This window comes from Columba livia, chromosome 1 (assembly GCF_036013475.1).
Source record: "Columba livia isolate bColLiv1 breed racing homer chromosome 1, bColLiv1.pat.W.v2, whole genome shotgun sequence".
NCBI lineage: Eukaryota > Metazoa > Chordata > Aves > Columbiformes > Columbidae > Columba > Columba livia.
The window spans coordinates 45915848-45937143 of record NC_088602.1 but is presented as its reverse complement, the minus strand read 5'-3'; the positions used below and the strand labels follow the sequence as shown (position 1 = coordinate 45937143).

The 21296-nt window shown below is 37.6% G+C and overlaps 1 protein-coding gene across 31 annotated transcripts in view; it reads left to right on the top strand.

Moving 5' to 3' along the window:
- Positions 1-21296, top strand: part of MYCBP2 (MYC binding protein 2) — a 198400-nt gene that overhangs the window by 16138 nt on the left and 160966 nt on the right. For all 31 annotated transcript variants that reach the window (XM_065056127.1, XM_065056062.1, XM_065056297.1 and 28 more), the window contains exons 2-3: positions 11952-12027; positions 19828-20043. In XM_065056127.1, coding sequence (XP_064912199.1) covers positions 11952-12027; positions 19828-20043 — 292 coding nt within the window. The remainder of the gene's footprint in view (positions 1-11951; positions 12028-19827; positions 20044-21296) is intronic.

The following is a 21296-nucleotide window of genomic DNA, read 5'->3' as shown; positions in this document are numbered from 1 at the left end:
TCCATCTCACTACTCAGTAATCCAGTACACACTTCCTCAGTTTAGCTGTGAGGATGCTGTGGGACACAGTGTGAAATGCTTTACTGAAATCAAGATAGACCACATCCACTGCTTTGCCGTCATCTAGCCACCTGGTTATGTCCTCATAAAAGTCTGAGGTTGGTCAAGCATGACTTCCCTTTGGTTGAAGCCATGTTGACTGCCCGCTTTAGGGCAACATCTAAACATGGTGAACATTTGCTGTGTCCCTTTGACTTGAACCACTTTCACACTAATTGGTAGATTTGTGTTGGGGGGAGTTAAATGGAATAACCCACAAATGAACCAGGGACAGAAACTAGGAGTTAAGTAGTACAGATTTGACCTAGTACTTGAGCCATTTTCTGAGCATCTCTCATTTAACAGTTTTCAATGAAGTCTTGTGGCACCTACTCTGAAGTGACACATTCTGTATGCCAGCTTTGTAGAAGGTATATAGCATTTTGATTATGCGAGTTGTTTATTTTGAGTTGGTTTTTGGTGCATCTTGTAAGGCAATTTCTTGTTGTAGATACTTAGGATTCTTGGGAGCTGAAGAAACAGTAGTGCAGAGATTGCATTGAGGTTGGGGAAATCAGAGGAGATTTTCATTGGAATGACATTTACTGCATAGCTAAATATGGGAGGTTTTATACAGGGAGGCTTGTAGGAGAAAATAATTGCTTTCAGGTGGAAGTTAGGCTGCTGAAGGTTGTAACTTCTGTAAATGTGGTGATGTACCAAAATGGGGAGTATGCAAAGACAAGCAGCAACTTTGTTTTACAACAGTATTCATTGTTTGCATTTTGTCACTGGTACATCTTCATCTCCTTGCCAACATCCAGACTTCACATATTTCCTTTGCTATTTTGTTCTTTGGTCATAAAACCTCTTCATCTATCGATGAAGCCATTAAAGCTCTGCCCTCTTCCTTTGTTTCTTATCATTGTCAACTCCCTCATGTGAGCTATTGCTTATTTGTCCCAAACTGCTGTTGAACCTTCTCTTTCCTTTGTTTTTCCTTTGTCTTTATGTTTGCCAGGTGCTTTTCAGTTGTTAACAGCAAATCTGGATGCCAGTAAAATACAATTAAAAACCAATTTATTTCTTGCAATAAGGGAGGGAATATGGTCCCGCAATTTTGACATCTCTCCAGATCTTCTGATCGGTGTTGATAACCATTTTTCTTTAGTATTCCCTTTCCTATATTTTGGAACCTGTATAGTTGAACTTCTGTAGCAATGAAACAGTGAATAATAAGTTTCTTGCTGACAAGTGTGCTGGTGTTTATCAGCTGTGGTTCTTCATTGTTGTATTTCGTATTAAGATACCTTGAAGCTAGAATACAAATTAACAGCTGTTTCGAAGCACTTTGAGGATGGAGTAAATGGCATGGAAGACAGGCAAGCCCAGCAGAGGCTGTGATTGCTTTAATATCTCTCAATGGCTCTGCCCTTTATTTGTGTGATTTCATGTCAGATTAACTGCTTACAGGAGGAAAAAAAATCCTCAAAATACACGTTGTAGTTCATCAGAAGAGAACCTCCACAGTTCTGATGCAGATCTGATGGAAAAAATAGCTTTGCCTTATAGTGAGTTAAAACTGTTGCAATTGGTGATGAAGGTAAGAGAAAGAAGAGGCTAGGAAGTAGTTGGATATTTTCACAAGTATGATGAAATTACCCCTTAGAGTGGCTGGAAAAACTGGCTGAGGCAATTTCAGAGCTATTAGGAATTACTTTGGAGTTCACAGAGAATATATAGGGTTCTAGAAGACTAGTATAAATCAAATTATTAGAGAGTGCCTGAGTAAAAAAAATGAGTAAAAAAGGACTCCAGGTACTCTAGAACAGTTTTTGTTGATTACATTTCTAAAAGTACTGGAAAAATTTTATGTTATATAAATGATAGTGATAAATTAGGCACAAAATGGGTTTATGATGAGCCCTACCTTGGAAATTTAATATTTAGCCACTATTAACAGTTGTTTAAAACTATATTTTTAAAAAAATATGGAAAATAATTAGCATTTCACTGGAAGAAATCTTAATTTTAAATGCTAAGCTTTTTCTAGAATTAGGTTATTGAGTTTGGACCAAGTGCCATGTAGTCTATATTTCAACTCAGAGCTTGCTCTGAACTGAACCAGACCTTAGAATATCTTGTTACAGCAGATCAGCTGGGAGTATACCAGAGCTGTACTTCTAGCCTTGGGTCTTCATGAAGAAGCCTGTGCTGATCTTCAAGCCAATGTGAGAAAAGCTGCTGTTGCTCTTGTTGTCTCAATGGCCAGACTGTAGCTTTCCTCAAAAGGAATTTCTGGGTGTGTCTATTTGGCTGTTCCTCTTCTAGATGGAACTACTCTAAGGTGGGTTTAGAAGTACCCAGAAAACCACTGTGGAGAGCTGCTGTGGAAGGTTGGACATTAGGAAAAGGTTCTTCACCTAGAGGGTGGTGCAGCACTGACACAGGCTCCCCAGGGAGGTCTGACGGTGTTCAAGAAGAGACTGGACTGGACAATGCCCTCAGACACATGGTGTGAACTGTGGAGTTGTCACATGCAGGGACAGGAGTTGGATTTGATGATCCTTATGGGTCCCTCCCAACTGAGGACATTCTATGATTCCAAGGGGTGGCTGTTGGGGAAAGCGTGTGAGAAGAGGTGGCAGCTCCTGTGCTGCCTCTGGATCTGTCCGAGGTCCTGAAATGTGCAGTCTCATCAGACACAATTTCAGTGTTGGAATTGAGATTGTTGATGAAAAAGTTCATTGAGGATGGCAAAGATGGGAAACGTTGCAGGTACTCTGAAGATAATAACCTCCACAAATGCTTAGCGTTAAGAAAAAAATCAGTAAGCACAAATGTAAAATAAAAAGTGAATGAAAGGTAAGGTAGAAGTTCCTCATGACAGGTTCTACACATCTTTTAGAATTATAAAGTGGATGTGATTCAGTGGTGTCATTCTGTTGGAGTGTTTTGTTGTGCTGGAGTTTGTTTGTTTTTCAAAATGCATGAGAGACATGCTTTTATGTAGGAAACCTGAAGTACTTCTTGACCTTTGTTGCACTTCAGGATTGTATGGCTTATTTTGTCTCTTTTTTTTTTTTTTAATTTGTTGTTTGTTTTCTCAACAAGAAGGACTAATTATGAGTATGAGAGAATAGGGAAATTAGATGTCAGAGATGTAAATGATTTGTGGTTTAGGCTGAAGGAACTGAGACTTTCATTGACTGAAGACTTATTTCTTGTCAGACTTGAAATCAATTCAAGCAAGCTGTTGAAAATGAGGAAAATTAACTGACTTTGCTACAATAAAGACAAAAAATGGCATTTATTTGCTATAAGGGTGATTTAGAAAAGATTTCACAAAGAGCTTTCTAGTAGGATTATTTAGGACATGGTGGAAGTGTGGTCATTGGCAGTGTTTAATATCTCCACAGGGAAAACACCTGTCAGGAATAAAGTGGAATTTGACTATTCCTGTGCTGGACCTCAGAATGGAATGACTGACCTTTTGAGGACCTTTCCAGACACTGTTTTTAATGTTTCTAGAGTACCGTCCACTTGTCTAACTATATTTTAGATTGCCTGGGGAGATGCACAAGTTTTCTGTACCACTGAAGTTTAGACAAGTCTTGTACACAGTGTCCACATTGATCCATCTGCACAAATAAACTCTTGTTGCACGTAGGCATGTTCTTTTTCATGCACTTCTTGGTATACCCTTGGGCATTGGTTATACCCAAGAAGGTTTTCATTGATTCAAGTGACTGGCTTGTCTTAATGGAGCCATATATTTTAAGTGTGATAAAGTGGTTTTCTTCCCTTGTTCTCTTGTTAGCTTTGTGTAGTATGCTAGGCTTGATTATGCTGACTAATTCCCATAGAAGTCTGCTCTTATGTGTGGATTTGCTGTATGTTTGCTGATCCAGACAGTGAAAAGATGAAAAGCTCAGTATGTCTCTTCTTGGAAGCATAATCAGAAACGTGGCATGGCACCAGGAAAAATGCTAAACTCAGAATAAGAAAAACATGTTCTTTCTACAATGTACAAGCACATTTCTTGTGCAGTCACATTTTACTTTAGTAAACATGTAAACAAACAGTGAGGATCACAGAACAGTTGGGATTGGAAGGTACCTCTGGAGACTGTCTAGTTCAGCCTTCCTGCTTAAAGTAGGATCAATCGGAGCAGGTTGCTCTGGACATTGTCCAGTTGGATTTTGATATCTTCAAGGATGGAGAATCTGTAGCTTCTCGGGGCAACCTGTTCCAGTGTTAGACCATTCTAACAGTTCTTATGTTTAAATGGGACTTCCTGTATTTCACTTTTTTCCCATAGTCTCTTGGCCTGTAACTAGATATTGCTCAGAAGAGTCTGGCTCCATTGTCTATACTCTTTCCCATCAGGTATTTATCAACATTGAGAAAATTCCACTCCCCTTCCCCAAGTTTTCTCTCTTCCTAGCTTCAGCTCTTCTTGCTGAAGTTTCTTCTCATACGATAGGTGCTCCAGTCCCTTAGCATTGTAATAGCCCTTCTCAGGACTTGTTCTGGTAAGCAATTTTCTGTTGTACTGGGGACCCCAAAACTTGTCATGGTACCCCAGAGGTGGTGTTGCCAGTGATATGTAGAGCATGAAAGCTAAGTGCCTCAACCTGCCAGCTTTTCTTAACTCAGCCCTGGAGGCTGTGTGCTTTCTTTGCTTCAGGGATGTCAGTGGTTCACGTTCAATATACCCACTGTGAGGACTTGTAGGTCTTTTCCTCTAAAACGACTTTTCGGTCAGTTGGCTGACAGTTTGTACAGGTGCCTGAGGTTACTCCTCCCCACATACAGGACTTTGCATTTCCATTTGTTAAACTCTATGAGCTTACTGGTGGCCCTTTTCTTCAGTCTGTTGAGGTCCTTCTGTTTTATTGACCGTGCCTCCAAGTTTTGTAATTCCTTCAAACTGTTTTGAATGTGCATTCTGTCCCATCATTCACAGCTCTTCGACTCTAGCAATTTGGCCTGGTTTTAGTCCACGTTTATGTAGCTTGTACTTTGCCAGTTTGTGTATGGGGATGTTGTGACTGATGGTGTCAAAAGTATTACTGAAGTTGAAATAAACAAAATCCCCTGTTCTCCAGTCACACACTAAGCCAGCCTTCTCATTGTAGAAGACTACCAGGTTGGTCAAGCATTATTTCCTTTTCATAAATCCAAGCTGACTATTCATTTTCACTGTCTTGTCCTTGTATGTTTGGATCCCCGATTTTCCCTCTTGTTCTTCTTGAAAATAGGAGTGACGTTTGTTTTCTTCTAGTTCTCAGGAGCCTATGCTCATTGCTGTGACCTTTCAAAGACTGAGAGTGGCCTTGCAGTTTCATCGGCCACCTCAGCACTTGTGGGTGCCTTCTGTCAGGTCCTCTTGACTTATTTAAATGTTCCCTGACCTGAACTTCCTTCATTGAGGGCAAGTCATGATTACTGAGGGTGAGTAATGATTACTCAGACTTTCTCTCTGTTTTCAGGGACATAGCGTTGCTGGAGGCTAGTTTTACCAGTGAACGTGTAGGTGACCAGCGTCCCTTGTGATCAGGCTTTTACTCATTCATCACTGGGCTCAACAGTTTTCCTTAGTTTTCATTTTGCTATTGATATACCTGTAGAAGTCAGTCTTGTCCTTCAGGTCCCTTGCCAGATTGAACTGCAGGTGGGCTTTGGCTTTTCTGAACTGATCCCTGAAGACTCAGTGCCTCTATTTATCCTGGGTGACATGACCCTTCTTCCACCTCTTGTACGCTTCCTTTTTATAGTTGAGTTTTGTCAGGCATTCCTTTCTCATCTGTGCAGACCTGTCTCTTTTGCTTCACTTCCTGCCTGTGAGAACACTTTTGAGTGTGGAAGTGATCCTTAAAAATCAGCCTGCTCTCCTGCACTCTTTTCTCTTCAGGCGACTGTATCCCATGAGACCCTTCAAAGTAGGTCACTGAACAGGCCAAAGTCTGTTCATCTGAAGTCTAAGGTTGTGATCCTGCTCTTGCCTTGTTCCCTTCTTTCAGGTTCCTTAACTTCACATACATTGTCACTGCATCCATGACTGCTCCCAGCCTTCATGCACCTGACTGATTCTTCCTTGTTTAAGTGCCAAGGCCAGCAAAGTGCATTCCTTCATTGACTCCTCAATCACCCATGTCATGAAATTATCATCCATGTGCTCCAGAAACCTTCTGCATTGCTTGTGCCCTGCTGTGTTCCCTTCCCGCAGAAACTGAGATAGTTAATATCCCCCATAAGGAGAAGGGCCTCTGAATAAGAGGTTTCTTTCAGGCCTCATGTACTTCTTCCTAATCAGGCTGTGTGTAGCAGACACCCAAAATGATATTGGTCATATTGGTCTGCTCTCTAATCCTAATGATCTCAATTGGCTTATCATCAGTTGTTTAATGTTCTGTCTGGATCACAGAAAGGACAATCCATTTGGTGTTCTGCAACAACTGTGGTAAATGTTCTGGTGAGGTCTGGATGTGGGAAGGTAAAGGAAAACCATCAAACTAAATGGTAGAAAGTGTTTGCTGCTTTCTTTGAAGTATAATTTGTATATCCCAGAGAGTAATGAAATCATCACATTTTCTCTGCAGTCGTTCTATGTTGATAGAACTTTGTTTACATAGTCTTTTCTTCCTCATTTCCCTTTGATAAATACGTCTGTAGTACTGCACTTCTCCAGAGGTTACTTACGAGTAATGGTGCTTCTTTGGGTGTGCCATTGGGTGACTGTAAAGAAAAGTCTTAGAAAAAGTTGTGGCAATCATATATTACATTACACTTATTCAAAAAGAAAATCACAAAGGCATGTGGACTTTTGTAGACCTGATACTACTTGGACAGTTTTTTGGGCAGAATAGATGTGGCTGATGCCTTAACTGCTATGGAACAATTGTTCTTACTGTAGTCCCACTGCCTGTATGGCAAACATGATATTCCATCACATAGTCACAGCCTCTGGATAATGTGTTTTGTAATTCGTAGCTCCATTAATACACCTGTACGAAGGAAGCTGACAAACAGCACTGAGTATTATGTGATTTCTGCACATAAAACACGTGTATTGCTGATCTTGCACTGTTATTCAGTATGAGGCAGCTGAAGAACACAGCGGAGGAAGGATCAGTTCATTACTTTTCGGTCAGTATGCACATTTCACTGCCCTTGAGTAAAGTGTGTTGAAAGATTTAGAGCTTTTAAGGAACTCAGTGCTGTGATGAAAAACTCAGAGACATGATGATGACTACATGAGTGATAATACCTTGCATTTGGTGGGCTACTTGGCAATTTTGGTTTGGGATTTCACTTTGGGCTGTTCAGAAGCAAATGCTTGCTGCTGCTTGTTCAACCAAATTGACTACCAGGAGCAACAGTAAGTGGAGGAAACAAAAGAATTATTTGATATTATAAATCTGACATTGCTTCATTTCAGTGTCACTGAGTGGTAACTGCCTTTTAAGAACATTTAGACTAGCCTTTGAATGCTTAAACTAATTGTGCAGAGTAAGCACCTATGGAAACAAATTAATGCAGTGTATTTGTCATTTGTGTGGACACAGCATGACTTTGATATACCTCTCTTGTCAGCATTATATCTCTTTCAAAAGATGCTTAGCCATCAATCGAACCAGAGCAAGCGAGTTTAGGCAAATACTCTGAGTCCAAATCAGTTGTGAGATTTAGAAATTTTAGCATATGCCATCATGTGGCTTAACAAACTAATTTTTTAAAAAATGTACTCAAAGATTTAATCAACAGTAGAATGACTGGGTCTCATGCTGTGCTAGGTACTGTGACCTTTGCTAACACAGTTCAGATAGAAGTAAAGGTTTTAGGTCAGACAAAATGTGAGTAACACTTTGTTCCTCCTATTCTGCTTCAGCAGAGGGGACAGAATATTATTTTTTTTCTTTCACTTATCGGTGACACCTTTGGTGTCATATACAGCCTAAAAGTTAACACAATGTTAAATCGTCATGAGTAATTCAGTATCAACATTGAGTGGGGGGGGACACTTGACACATAAAGCTTCCATCTCAAATTTAAGCTTATGAATTGCAATTCAAGCCTATTGTGACTTTGAGGGAAGGTTGTGCTGTTTGCATTTCCTCAGCTCTTTTGAACTGAGTAAGAGCAATGGTGTTGAGACAACTGAGGAGCATCCCCCTAGTAAAGCAGCACATATTCCAAGTACTAGCTAATGCTGCTTCTAGTTTGAAAACAAACGAACTAAGCGTGCTTTTATTTCCTTGCCAGGGAGCTGAGCAGAATTTGCAATCATGTCACGTAACAGCTATTTTATCTATTTTAAATTTTCCAGCAATTGGTTGTTTCTCACCCATCCTTTCCCCCTCTTGGTTTGAGACAATTGTTCTGTATTCCAGGGTTGAACATTTCAGGTCTTGGCTTTTATTCTCAACAGATTTTCCTGTGAAGGCTGTAATAGCACTGTTCACTCTTTCTTTGGGTCCATCTGCCATAGGTATTTCCTTGTCAAGGTATCTTCACTCATTTGGCTTGTACTTCCTTTGTGGTCTGATTCAGAACTGCTTACTTAGTCTCAAATGGTACAATGGTTTGAAGCATTTTGCAGAAAACCTGCCCAGGTTTTGCTGATAGTCAGTATTTGGTTTGTGTGAACTAAACGGAATCAACAGCTGAGTTAAAAGTTAAAGGCTAAAGGCTTTCTGCTACTGGAAGCAGATTGTCAGCAGAGTTTCGGTACCTTTACAAATGACATCTTGTAGCAATTTATGATTATTAACCAAAAACATAATTAATAATTTCACTAACAAGTCCAACTGAGCCATATCAGGTCTTGTTAATCTTTGAGCAGTAGAAGAGTCAGGCTTATAATTAACACATGTGGTTTCCAACAGGAAATTACTCATCTGCTTAACGTTGTTTTTCATGAATATACTTGCCCATATTTTATCCTTTTTATCTGAATATTAGAACTTATTGCTATAATGGTGTATAACAGTAAAACTGTGGATAGTCTTATATATCTTTATATATTATAGGCAGATGCATTATAAATATATTAGTATTAGAATTATGCATAGCAATGATAGGTTGCTCAGAACTGTTTATAAAATTAGTTTGTTTGGTGGTCTTTTTGTTTGTTTTTAATCACGTAGTTCTGAAGTTTCATATGGTTACAGAGGGAAAGTATACCTCCCAACAAAAATGTTGGGACTTTGGTATTCTTGAGATTTTATTTTAAGAAAAAGTAGGGAGATGAATGTGGATTCTCAACATTGCATTTCTATATGCAAGCTGTTTCCATGTAAAAAAATTGTTCAAGCCTAAACTTGTTTTAGATAGTGACTGCTACAGCGGAGTGACTGGGAAAAGTTTATACTTGCAGCATCTTGAATGGTTGTTGCATGAATGAAGGAGATCATAGCACCACCACCTGAGAATCTGAAAGAGACAGTAAGCCCATTGCTGATCTTTCCTGTTTGCTAGTTAAAGAAAACATTGTCTGGGTATCATTGATAAATGAAGTTAGTCTGTAAAATGTTGGGGGTTTTGTTGCTTTGGAAGTGAGTCCAGTCTTAGCAGAGGGAGGGGAAAGGCTTAATTTGGGGAGTTTCTAGATGTATACATACACACAGAAATACATACCAAAATATTGGGACTGATCCTCTGAAATATTTACAAGATGGAAAAGTGCTTATAGTGTGTGCAGACTGTAACAAATTTAAGGAGTTTCCAAGGGTTTTGGCAGGGAGGATTAAATTTGAAATGTCTTGGCAACTTGAGTGAGTGTCATTTTTTTTTTTTAAGAAAAAAAAATAAAAGAAAACAATGCTTATTGAGTTGTCTCTGGTAGGAGCAAATTGCACTGTGTTTAAAAGGCGTAATTACCAGCAAAACTAGATAAAGAGTATTGGAAACTCAGTTTGGAGGTTTGCAGGAAAATGATTTCATGTTACTCTGGGTTACACAGATGTGCTGTGCCATATTGCTGTGAAGTTGCCAAACAATACCTGGAATACAGTTAAAAGTCTGACCTTGGAGGCATATAAGGCAATTATTTTTACTCTTTTCAACAGCAAATAATAAATACTGTTTTCAGTTTTGGTCAATGCGGTTTACTGCTGGGCTCTCAGTCCATACCGAAAGTCCAAAATAAATCAGGACTTTTACACTTAAAGTTAGAGCAAGAGTTTCATAAAAGGTTATTTGATCCAGAGAAGAAGATTGAATGGCTACAGAATGGAAGGGACTGCTCTGTTCTTGATGTTTGACAGCAGAATAAGAATGAATTGCATTTAATTCTTAATAAGGAAGAAAAACTTGCCCAATGTGAGAACAATTAAATAGTGAAATGGACTCAGAGGTTTGATTATAACAATTTGGATATTAAAGGTTGTATGAAATTTCTTCCCACCCCACTTCTTACATTGATTGTATACTGTTATATATTGAAACTTTATTGTTGAAGGAACCTTAGGCCATCTAGCTTCTCTTTATAAGCTTGAATTTATTGGTGAAGTTCCCCCTCACTGAGTCACTTCTCCTACCTCCAGGATAATGGTAGTGGTTCCTCATAAGAGAAGTGGTGAGCTGATTTGTTTCTTCAGGGGGTGTCTTGATGAAGAATGTGCCTCCTTCTTTGTTAACAGGTGAAGATTGGAAGGGTGGTGAAATTTCTAGCAGGAAGCTTTCTTGTGATACTTTGCATGGGTTCTTTGTTTGAGCATGTTTTCTGACTGGTGGCCAATGGTCAGATTTTAGTTTCCAGCTTTTGACTGCTGTACCATGAGATGTGCATACTCTTGCAGTCGGAATGCTGTACAGGAGCTGTTTTCAGTCTCTCAAAAATTTTATTTAGAACAAAGTTGTTTGAATAAAATACTAGGATTCTCCTGATTCTCAATGTGTTTCCAGTTTGGTACCTGGAAGTGCAACTTCTTACTGCCTGTGATTTTTCAGATTCCATAGTTTTATTTTCCAACTAATCTGAACTGTAAACTATTTGAGTAATGTTTAAGTGGCACAGAGGAATGTTAGTAGCTGTTGCTTGAAGTCCTGTATAGGACGACCTGTATGCTGCACAGGTAACATCAGCCTTTTTTTTGTGGAGGGCTTGTAATCTGAACAGACCAGAGAAACACAGAGTAGGTTAAAAGCATGCGTCTCAGAGTAATCTCAGTGATGGTGAAAAAACAAGTGTGTGCGTGTGTGTAGTGTCTTTTTTTTTATATGGTGTTTTACTTTTTTAACTGGGTAGTAAAATGGAGAGAAAGAATGTGATAGGAATGAGGTGTGGGCAGAAGAGGGTTAGAGGAGGGTGTGTTTCCTATAACTGTAATGTAGAAGGGTGGAAATTAGAAGTCTGTAAACAGGATGGCAAAAATCCAGGTGAAAATTAAAAAGGCTGTGTGCAAAAGTTGCAGTTTCTTCCACCAACTGAGTTTTCTGCCAAATGATACATTTTTGAAAGCTTCCTTTTTGTCTTGGAAGGCTCTGAATCTTTGTTTGGTAAAGACTTAACAAAATTTATGTGTTCTCCACTAACAGGTTATGTTACTGAGAATCATCAATAAGTTTTGCTTCTAACATTGATACGGCACTAACGGACTTGTAATAGTAGAGTAAAACATTGTAAAATGTAGTGGGGTTTTTTTTTCTGTCATGGCATATATTCTGCTTAAATTAATGAGAGTAGAGAGACCCTTAATTCAGTGGAACATTAGGAAAGCATCGTTTTTAAAGTACATTATAATCTGATTTATACTCTGAAATTCTCCCTGTGTTGGTTCCCTTTGCTTAGGATAAAAAAATTGGGGACTTCTGACATTTTTTCCTCTGCTTTTCCTGCTGCTTACCATGGGATATGGAAGGGAGTTTAATTCCTTTGTTCTCATGGCTTTTCTGGTCTTTTTCAGAAGTAAGAAACTTTTTAGCAAGAAAAAATTGAAAAGGAAACAGAAGACTAAATTGAAAGTAAAAACACGCAACAAGGTGAGTGGTAAAGTTTTGACTCAAAAATGAAATTAATTTCAATTGAGAGAAATCTAAGAAAAAAAATAGTGTAACTAACAGTTTATTTCATAAGAAAAAATAATAATAGGCCAGTATGGTTTGTCTGTTTACTGTGTTCTGCATGACTATGATACCAATGTTAACCTTATTCAACTGTGTTTGCTGCTAACATTCGCCGTGAAAAAATATGAACAGCATTTTTGGTTCTCCAGTTTCTATACTGTAAATGTAGCTAAACATGTTGGTCTTATGGTTAAATTTTAAGAGATTGACGTCTAGCCAACAGTTAGAGAATACTGCTGCAAAGAGTTCTGTCCATATTGGCTAAAGGAGAAAGGGAATATTCAATGTCTAAGGATTCCAAAGTTATCTCTGAAAATGTATCCAAAATGGAATAGATTATACCTGTCTGTCTCTGTTAATATTTTCCGGCTATGTAACCCCTGCCCTCATCCCTTTAAATGCATGGGAGCAGTACAGTGAACGTAATAAAAAAGTTTACATGTTTACTTGTTGCAGAGAAGAAATCTAGGCAGAAATAACTGTATTGTAAAATGCTACTCTGCTGCATTCTTTCTGTATTAGTGAGCTATTATTTCTCTGTTTAAACTGGAGTCTTGGAGGGATTTTGATGAAGGCTCACTGCAAGCATGGAGGCTTTTTCCCATGTTCCCTTTGTAGTCAGTAAGGAGAAAGTAGCTTGTTTCTGGAATGGCTTTGAAGGACAGAACCACTGAAATATATCCAGTGAAAATACTTTATAGTCAGTTGAATGGCCTTATAATACAAATGCACTGTAGATCAAATTGGCCATCTTATCCCTGTTTGCCAAAGCTCATGTAGTTACTCTATCTCAAGACAGATGACTTTGGGAGGGTGAAGCAAGCCCTGTATCTCTTCACTTGGTGTTGCCTTTTTGGATACTTACCAGATTGTTCTGCTTATCTCAAGTAGTGCAGCTCCTGACTATGGTATAGAAGGGCCTTATCTTCACTTCTGTTCTCAGTACTCTGCAGTGAAATATTTCTGGTCCAAACTCTTCAGCTCTTTTTTTCAGTTGCTATTATATTTTAAGTTTTATCCCTGTTCCCTTCTTTTATCAGAGCCACTGTTAACATAGAAAACCAAGTTAGGAATTGGAAGAAACTTTGCAGAATGTAGTTAGTTTTTCTGTGTTCTGTCTGGCAACATAAACTTGTGCTTTTAAAATAAGATAACTCTTCTGCTTTGATCATTGTTACTATATAAGAAAAACCTTATCTTTCCAGATAGTGGTGCCCTAGTTGAATTGCCAGGTAGGAAGTTAAATCCAGACCTGCTGTTCTTCACAGGGTTGACAGTCAAATGTGCTGCTTTGGATTTAGTTGCTTTGGATAAATGGATTGGCAGGATCCCTTCTGAATGGCCAAAGGCAACATGAGCATATTAAAGGCTGGGTCTTGTCAGTAGTTGTAGATTTGTCACTAACTGATCATCTCTGCACCTCATGCCTATGAAGGCTTGTTTTCAAGATTTTTCTTGAATTTAAAATAAGTTCTACTTGAATCGTTAAGTGACATTTATCTTCCTTTGAAAGACATAATGTGTTTTTGCCTATCTTTTACTGATGCCTCTATCCTAGACAGTCTTTGAGGCAGACCAGGGCTGGCTAGCTGATCACTGGTGTTTGGTACAAATGCAGCTGAAAAAGGAAAGATAAAATCAGCTTCCTATCTTTAGGTTATCGCACTTTGTTTACCGACGAAGTAGAGTGGGTTTTTTGTTGTTGTTGCAGTGTTGCCTTTTTCGGTTCTTTACTTTTTTTTTTCCCCTGCCATATGCATTTTCAATGCATCCCTGTGCTTAGTAGTGTGGAATAAACACAATGATCATCTTTGCACTGGAGTGTCTGAAAACAGGTTGTGTTTATTGTCAGGAGAAATGTGAGTTTCCATTTGATGTTTTATAATGGGGCAGATTGAAAAGCCCATCACTACTGGACATTCTGGGCTTATGTCCATAATTGTTTGTTTTTTTTTTTTTTTAACAACTAGGGTCTTTTAGTCTGAACAGAGATGGGAGCTTTTTCTTAATATGCTTGGTAGAGGCAGGAAGTGCCTTAAATTAAGAATAAACCAATGGAAGCTAAAAATTTGTTATTGATACACTGCATTTTCTAAAAATGATAATTGAGTAATTGAAGGGGAGAGAACATTAAAATAATCATTGTTGAGCAGCTGGAGGAAAAATATTTCTACTATTTAAGGATTAAACGTTATAAGATTTTAAGTAAAAAACATTAATTGCTGTTTAGTGCAGCCCAGTAGTTTGAGCCTTATTCTGTTTCTAAGCTGGGGTCATGTTGTCACTTGTATATAAACTACTGTTAACTTTTGGTTGTGTGGTTTACTATCCCTAGATGAAGTACAGATGTTTTCTATGTGGGTGCAGTGTGTTTTGGATTTAGAAATTAATTGCTGAATAGAGTGACTTTTACATAGAAACCAAACGTGTAATTATTAGACATGTCTCTAGCACCTTGGATTCCTGCTCCTGCACCACCCCCTCCCTTTTATTTTTGACAACAATTACCACTAGGGAATTGTAGACAGTTTAACTTAGCCCTATGAATATTGCTGCTTCCCTTCCCCCTTTTAGCCCCCTGGAGTTTTCCCACTTTACTGTTAACTCACAAGAGTGTTGCTTAGCACACTTAGCTGAGAGGCTGGGTGGAAAACCATCATTCACCATCTTCTGTTCTCATAAAGTTATTTGAAGAATACTGAAAAATTTGAGTCCACCAGAGAATGTATTTCCAGTGATTGGCATCCACCTGTTTAGTTTATCCAGAAGCTTTAAATTATTACTTTTATAGCTTTTTACAAATAGAGGGAAAGGTTGTTCCATGCAGTAGACAAATTTATTGTAAGCCATTGATTAGATGTGTAAGGTGAATCAGCTGGAATAAATATTTGTCTCATCAAAACCACACGTAGCTTCTCAAATAATTTGTCAGTGTTTTCAATGGCTTTTGTATTATTTGGTGTTTCAAGCTCAAGAGGGCATCCCTTTCTAAGAGATATTTGAACTCTTCAAAGAAGGATTTGGTGAGGTTCTGTGCTCCATGTTATGCATGGGTTAGATCAGATGGTTATTACAGCATTACCTGTCTTTAACAACAGATTAACTTTACTAAATTATAGTCTAGTTCCTTCACATCTGAGAACAAACCATTACTAGCGTCATCTGGTTCAAGAGGAAGGAAGTAAATTGGTCAGAAAATAAGCTATGTATGGATTTAATCTTTTGGGAAAACAGATGGAGAAAAGCTTAAGTGTGAGACAAGTATAAAGGAGACCAGAGGGTTTTGTTTTTCCCACTTCTTTCCTTGCGTGTACTGGAACATTACAAAAAGCTGACTGATAAGAGCACTTGTGAGTGTGGTTGCTCTCTTTTATGAACCAAACCTCTGCCATTTAGCCTCTCATACATAATGCCTCCTTCCAGAAAGCAGGGACAAGGGCAAGTCATGCATCAAGGTACGGGCATCTGCACTTCATTCTCTCTCATAAGATAGTGTCTTATCTTTTAGAAAAAACACACATGAAATAAAATTTTACCTTATGTTAAAATTATGTTAATGATTCTTACATTGGCATTGCAGTTTCTCAGACTTGCATTTAGATTTCATTACTCAGTAGTTCAGAATTGAATTGTTCTTCTTCTTTTGTGAGGGATTTAATTAGCTTTATTGCCTTTAAAGATTCTCAGGGTTTTTTCTTGAAATAATGTGTCCCATAGCACAAGAGCAGTCTTATTGCCTTATTAATAATCCTAAATCTGTGCAAAATTAATAAGTTGCTTCACTGAGTTCTGAGAAGTTGATTAACATTTTGACTTAATGTTTCACTGTTTTCCTTGGCAGTGCAGAAGTATTTTGTGTCAACATGAAATTCAGTATCATTAAGAGAATTATTGTGCCTTAAAATAGACTTTATTAGTTTGATATAAGAGTTACTAAGTGGTGTTCTGTAGGCACAGTTAGTGGCTAGATTTTCATAGGGATCTGGTTTACCTCAAAATCCTTGAGCCAGTAACAAGATTGTGCAGGTGGTAGCATGAATCTCAAACTATTGGGAGTTTGTGTGGCTGTGTAGAAGAGTGACCCAGTGCCACGGCTGTCATTAGTTGCAGGAAAGGAAACTTCCAGTTGCTGTTGGAATGAACTTAAGTCCCAGTTTCCAAACTTGATCAGTGCATCTGACCTCAGTGAAGTTAGGAATCTGTTTTAATTGGGAAAGGTAAAAACTTGCCTCATACGGAAAAAGCTTCTGATATCAGTTTTGGATACTTTCCACTACCCCTGTTGAAGAAAAGAAAGAAGAAGGAAAAAAAAAAAACAACAAACAACCTGCTCACTGAATGAGCCATTTGCATTAGAGGGGCAGAAAGTTTTCCTCTTCCATTCCTCCTCTCCCACCAGAAACGTGTTGTGTCATTCAGCACCTTTCTTTTGCCTTGAGACATGCTAAGTATTTGTATATTTATACATTTAATGTTAATTCAATTGAGGTTTTTTTTTTTCCCTCAACAGGAAGACAGTAAACAATGAAAGTCATAATTATCCTTAAGTTTTAACCTATTTTTACAACCCAACAACCGATTAGTCATAAATAGATTCATTTAGTAGTCATAAGGCCAGTGGTTTTAAACTGACAAAACCAGGTAGTGAATTTCAAAATTATTCTCAAGGGACTTTATTTGGATTGCTACTATATTTGTAAAGTGTTTAAAAGAATGGAGTATAAGATACTTTTAGTTTCAAAGGATTTACAGTTCTCAGAGACAAGGTATTGTGAAGGGAAAGTGAAGGTACGAACTAAGAAATTTAAACAGTGGGTTAACATCACAGCTAGGAATTCAACTCTAGTTCTGAGCTGTATTATAGATTCTAGTGCTATACTGTTCAGGTAGAGCAGAGATTCTGGAGAATGTTGTGCTGTACTGAAGTCTGGTTAGGAGATTATTGTATATAACTTTAGTGTCTCAATCGTCTACAACAGTGCACAAACTAAACACAGAAAGACAGAATGGTTAAAGTACTTAACTGTTTAAAAGATAAAGGATTAGGTTAGGGACTCTCTTTAATAGTTTTAAATTATCGAGAATGAGGAAGGAGTTTATTTCTGAAAATTAGTCAGCTTATTATTAATAGACAAGAAAGCATACATTTATATTTTACCTAGCACTGTAATGTCTAAAATTATCTGTGCTGATTAAACATTTTGGCCAACCTCTTTCAAAAGAGGCTACATGAGCTGCAGAACTTAGAGTATTGTGGAACAAAGACTAAGCTGAACTCCTGACAAGAGAGAACTGGAATGGAAGCTCTTCACAGAACTTATAATTACAATACATGATTCCATAACTGAACTTCACATAGTGACATTTCAGACAATCCATATATTTTTCTTCTCCTGTTAACTGTCAGTAAACTAGGAAACTCATAGTAAACTTACTAAATTCTTTAAATGTGTGCTGTTCAACTGAGTTGGCTTTAAATCCGGAAACTGATATTGTGTGTTTGCCTTAACAACAGCTGCAAAAACTCTTGGGGTATGTGTGTGGGTATTTGACATACAGATGAGTCACATGTTATAACCGTTTAGTTTTCTGGTGCCAAGTACATTTTGAAGTATGTAGTAGTTCATTATCACTGGTATGAGTCCAAATCTATCTTGATGCAACTTGATACTGGAATAACATATGAAGTTGTATCTTGGGTTCTCGCACTGGTTAACATTGTGGGGTTTTAACAGCAGCTCTGTTCTTTTGAAGATATTTGTGTTGAACAAGAACTAAACTTATAAACTTATGTTGTCTTTCAATCCCTAATGGCAGAATTTCTGTTGTGCTAACAAAAAAAAAAGGAAAAAAAAACAACCAAACTGGGTTAGAAAAATTAACACACTTTCTGTGATGGATAGAATAGGCTACAGAATAAACCATTCCTTCTTAATGTTTTAGCTTGCAATAATTTTGTGGTAATAATGGAATGGAAGGATACGCAAATATGTACCAGTACAGTTAGAATGATACTATAGTTAAAATTAAGAGGAGATGTGGAAATTGTTAGGTATTTTGAAGTTACTTTGAATTTTTTAAGTTTTGTAACATATGGTGTTAAATGGTCTAACTTAACCCATGTTATTTCTGGTAATAATAAAAAGATAAGTGCAGCTAAAAATATGCTGTGAACCATTGCTATGTTTTGATATACAAAGTTGTGGCTAACATATTGTAGAAAAATAGATCACCCCATTAAAACATTATCCAGTTCACTGATTCTCAAATTACTTTCCCCTTCTTTTCTGCTAGTTTAAAGCCCTCTTTCCCATCACTGCTCTCATACATATGAGTATTTCCGCTCTGATCTGTTCCATTCACAATATCTCTCTCCCTTAAATAAAAAGGAAAAAAAAAAGACCAAAAACCTCCCCCATTACTGCCCCCCAGGAATACGAGATGCAAACCCAAATAACTTTGAAGTTGTTCATGTCCCTGACTCAGTCTAAGTCTGCAAATTTTGCCTTGCATGTCCAAGCAAATTTGTCTTCTGCTGTTCACCTACCTGGGCCTTCTCTGCTTATGCAGCCTCTGTGCCCTCTGTCTACACCAAGGTATTATAGGGAATTGTATAACCTTGCCTGGGTTGTGATGTTTTGTGTGTGTGTTGGGTTTTTTTTGTTGTTGTTTTGTTTGTTCGTTTTTTGGTTGGTGGGGTGGGTTTTTTTTGTTTATTTCTGTTGGGGGGTTGTTTGTTTGTTTGGGATGTTTTTAACTCAGTCATTCCTCCCGTCCCATCTTACTGTTGCAGAAAGGGAGGAGAGTATGGGGCAGAATTGAAAATATGTTTTTCCAAAAATTGTTTTTCTTAATATTTTTTCGAGTCTAATAACAGCCTCCTGAAGGTTCTTCTGTGTCACAGCAGTGGCTGACACTAATATAGCAGTAGCAGATGCCAAGGAAAGGGTGGGGCAGGATAGCACTGGGGTAAGGGCTTGGGTAGTGCTTGCTTCTCAGAACAGCTCCCAACTCTGACATTGTGGCTCAGGGCTTCTGAAAACAGGATGGTGTCCTGTTATTTCGTAGGTCTTGATAGAAAGTGTGTTTTTTGTTGTTGTTGTGTGTGGTTTTTTTGTTTTATTTTTGTTTTTTTGTTTTATTCAGTAGTTTCTTCGTTAGGTTTTATTACCCACAAAACTATTATCCACAGCATCCTGCTGGGAGAGTGTTTTGAACTTGCCATCTGTTTTCATTTAATGAAAAAACAACTAATGGTATTTTTAATTTCTAATATACATTTAGCAAACAGCTTAAATTTTTGTTATTTACCAATAGATTTAAATTAACAGCTAGAATAATTAACAGTCCATTTAAAAACTCAATAATAATAATATAAAAAAACCCACAATTGACCCTTGTTAAGAAGATAAATCCTGAATTCTGCTAGTCTTCTGGCTGTGGCACAGGTTTGTACCATTCTGTAGCCTGAGCTGCTTTCATTTTCCATCCCAGTGTCCTCATCAAGTAGAGATTAAAGACAGTTGGAATATATCAAAATTTCTTCCTCTTCTTCCTTTCTTCACTGCCTGAAATATAATAAGTACTTCAACTAGAAAGTTCAGTCTCCAATTGGAGAATCATTTGGTTGGCCAAAATTATTGTGACTATTGAATTGAGTTGTATTTAGCAAAGCTTGAAACTTCTGATAACGTTAAAACTAATCTTGTTTTTCAGACTGAAAACCTAGAGAGTACAATAACCATACCAGATATCAGATTACATAGCAACCCTTCAGCTTTTAATGTTTACTGCAATGTCCGCCACTGTGTGTTGGAGTGGCAGAAAAAGGAAGCATCTGTATCTTTGGCTTCAAAGAACAGTGTACAGAGTGGGGATTCGGACAGTGATGAAGAAGAGGAATCCAAAGAGCCACCTATTAAACTTCCAAAGGCAAGTAACTGGATACTGTTTAAAATGTTTCACATATGTGGTCTGAAGTTGGCTTGTTCTTTCTGGCGATAGAGAACAGCATTTTAAGTCAGTTGCTCAGAAAATAGCTACAGTTTTATCTGTAGTTCATCTAGTCCAGAATCGTCTGATTTGTTGAATTAGAAAGGTCTGTGTACCTGCCCAATGATTCATTTTGAAGTCAATCAAATGTCAGGTAAACATTCAGCTTGCACTCCTTTATAAGTACTGGTGCTTGAAAATAAGCTACAGCATCTTAATTATTTTAATTTGCTGATTCACTTGTTTTGTACTGTGTAACTGCGGTGCATTCAGTTTTGTTCATCGCTAGCTTATTAATGGTACGAATTCTCCTTCCTTTTGTTATTGAGTCTAAAAAGCATATTCAGAGTAGCTTGTTTATATTTGGTCTAAAAACAGTAAAAATACTGAATTTAAAAGGTTGTTGCAGCAGTGATGATGTAGAATGTTCTAGTTGCTTAGAAAATGAGAATTTTACAAATGATTGCATTTAGATAACATTATCTGAAGGGCAAAGTTGTCACTCTGAAAATAACGGCGGAGAATTGCAGAGGAACATAACCAAGTCCAGTAACTGAAGTTTCATGGTTGATAATTGCAAAATAAAGTGCAGTCAGTAGAAATAAAGTTAGCATTGTTCATGACCTGCATCTGACCCCTTGTGGATTATATTAAACGAATCAGCAAGTGCCTGTTAGGTAGTTAATTTGAAATTTTAAATAAAAGGAACTGTAGCTATTAGTATGTACAAATAATAGAATGGCGCTTTAAAGATATTTTGAAATTAAAAGAAACTCGGGAAAGGATGAGATTTACTGGTGTTATGGACAGAACAGTTGCATGTGGAAACTAAAACATTGATATTGTTAAAGGTGTTGGAGAGATTATCAAAAAGAGACTTGGAAAATGGTGCAGTTTTAAAAATATGATGGCTTAGAAAAAATTGTATGGAAACCCTAGATAGGAAACTTCACTTTTCCTTTCTCAGTTTAGAAAATGGGTGAGCTTTTCTGTTAAATTTAATACAGCAAATATAAAATTGATGAAAATCAGTATGTTTTCAAACTATCCATTTTTAGCAAACAATCTAGAAAATATCAAAGAGTTCAGGATTTTTTTTTGCTGATTCAACAATGGCTTAGATGCTTGGTGCAACCTCAGTATTTTTAATAACTATCTAGCTAATATTGGATTTCTTAAGTCCCACTAAGGTA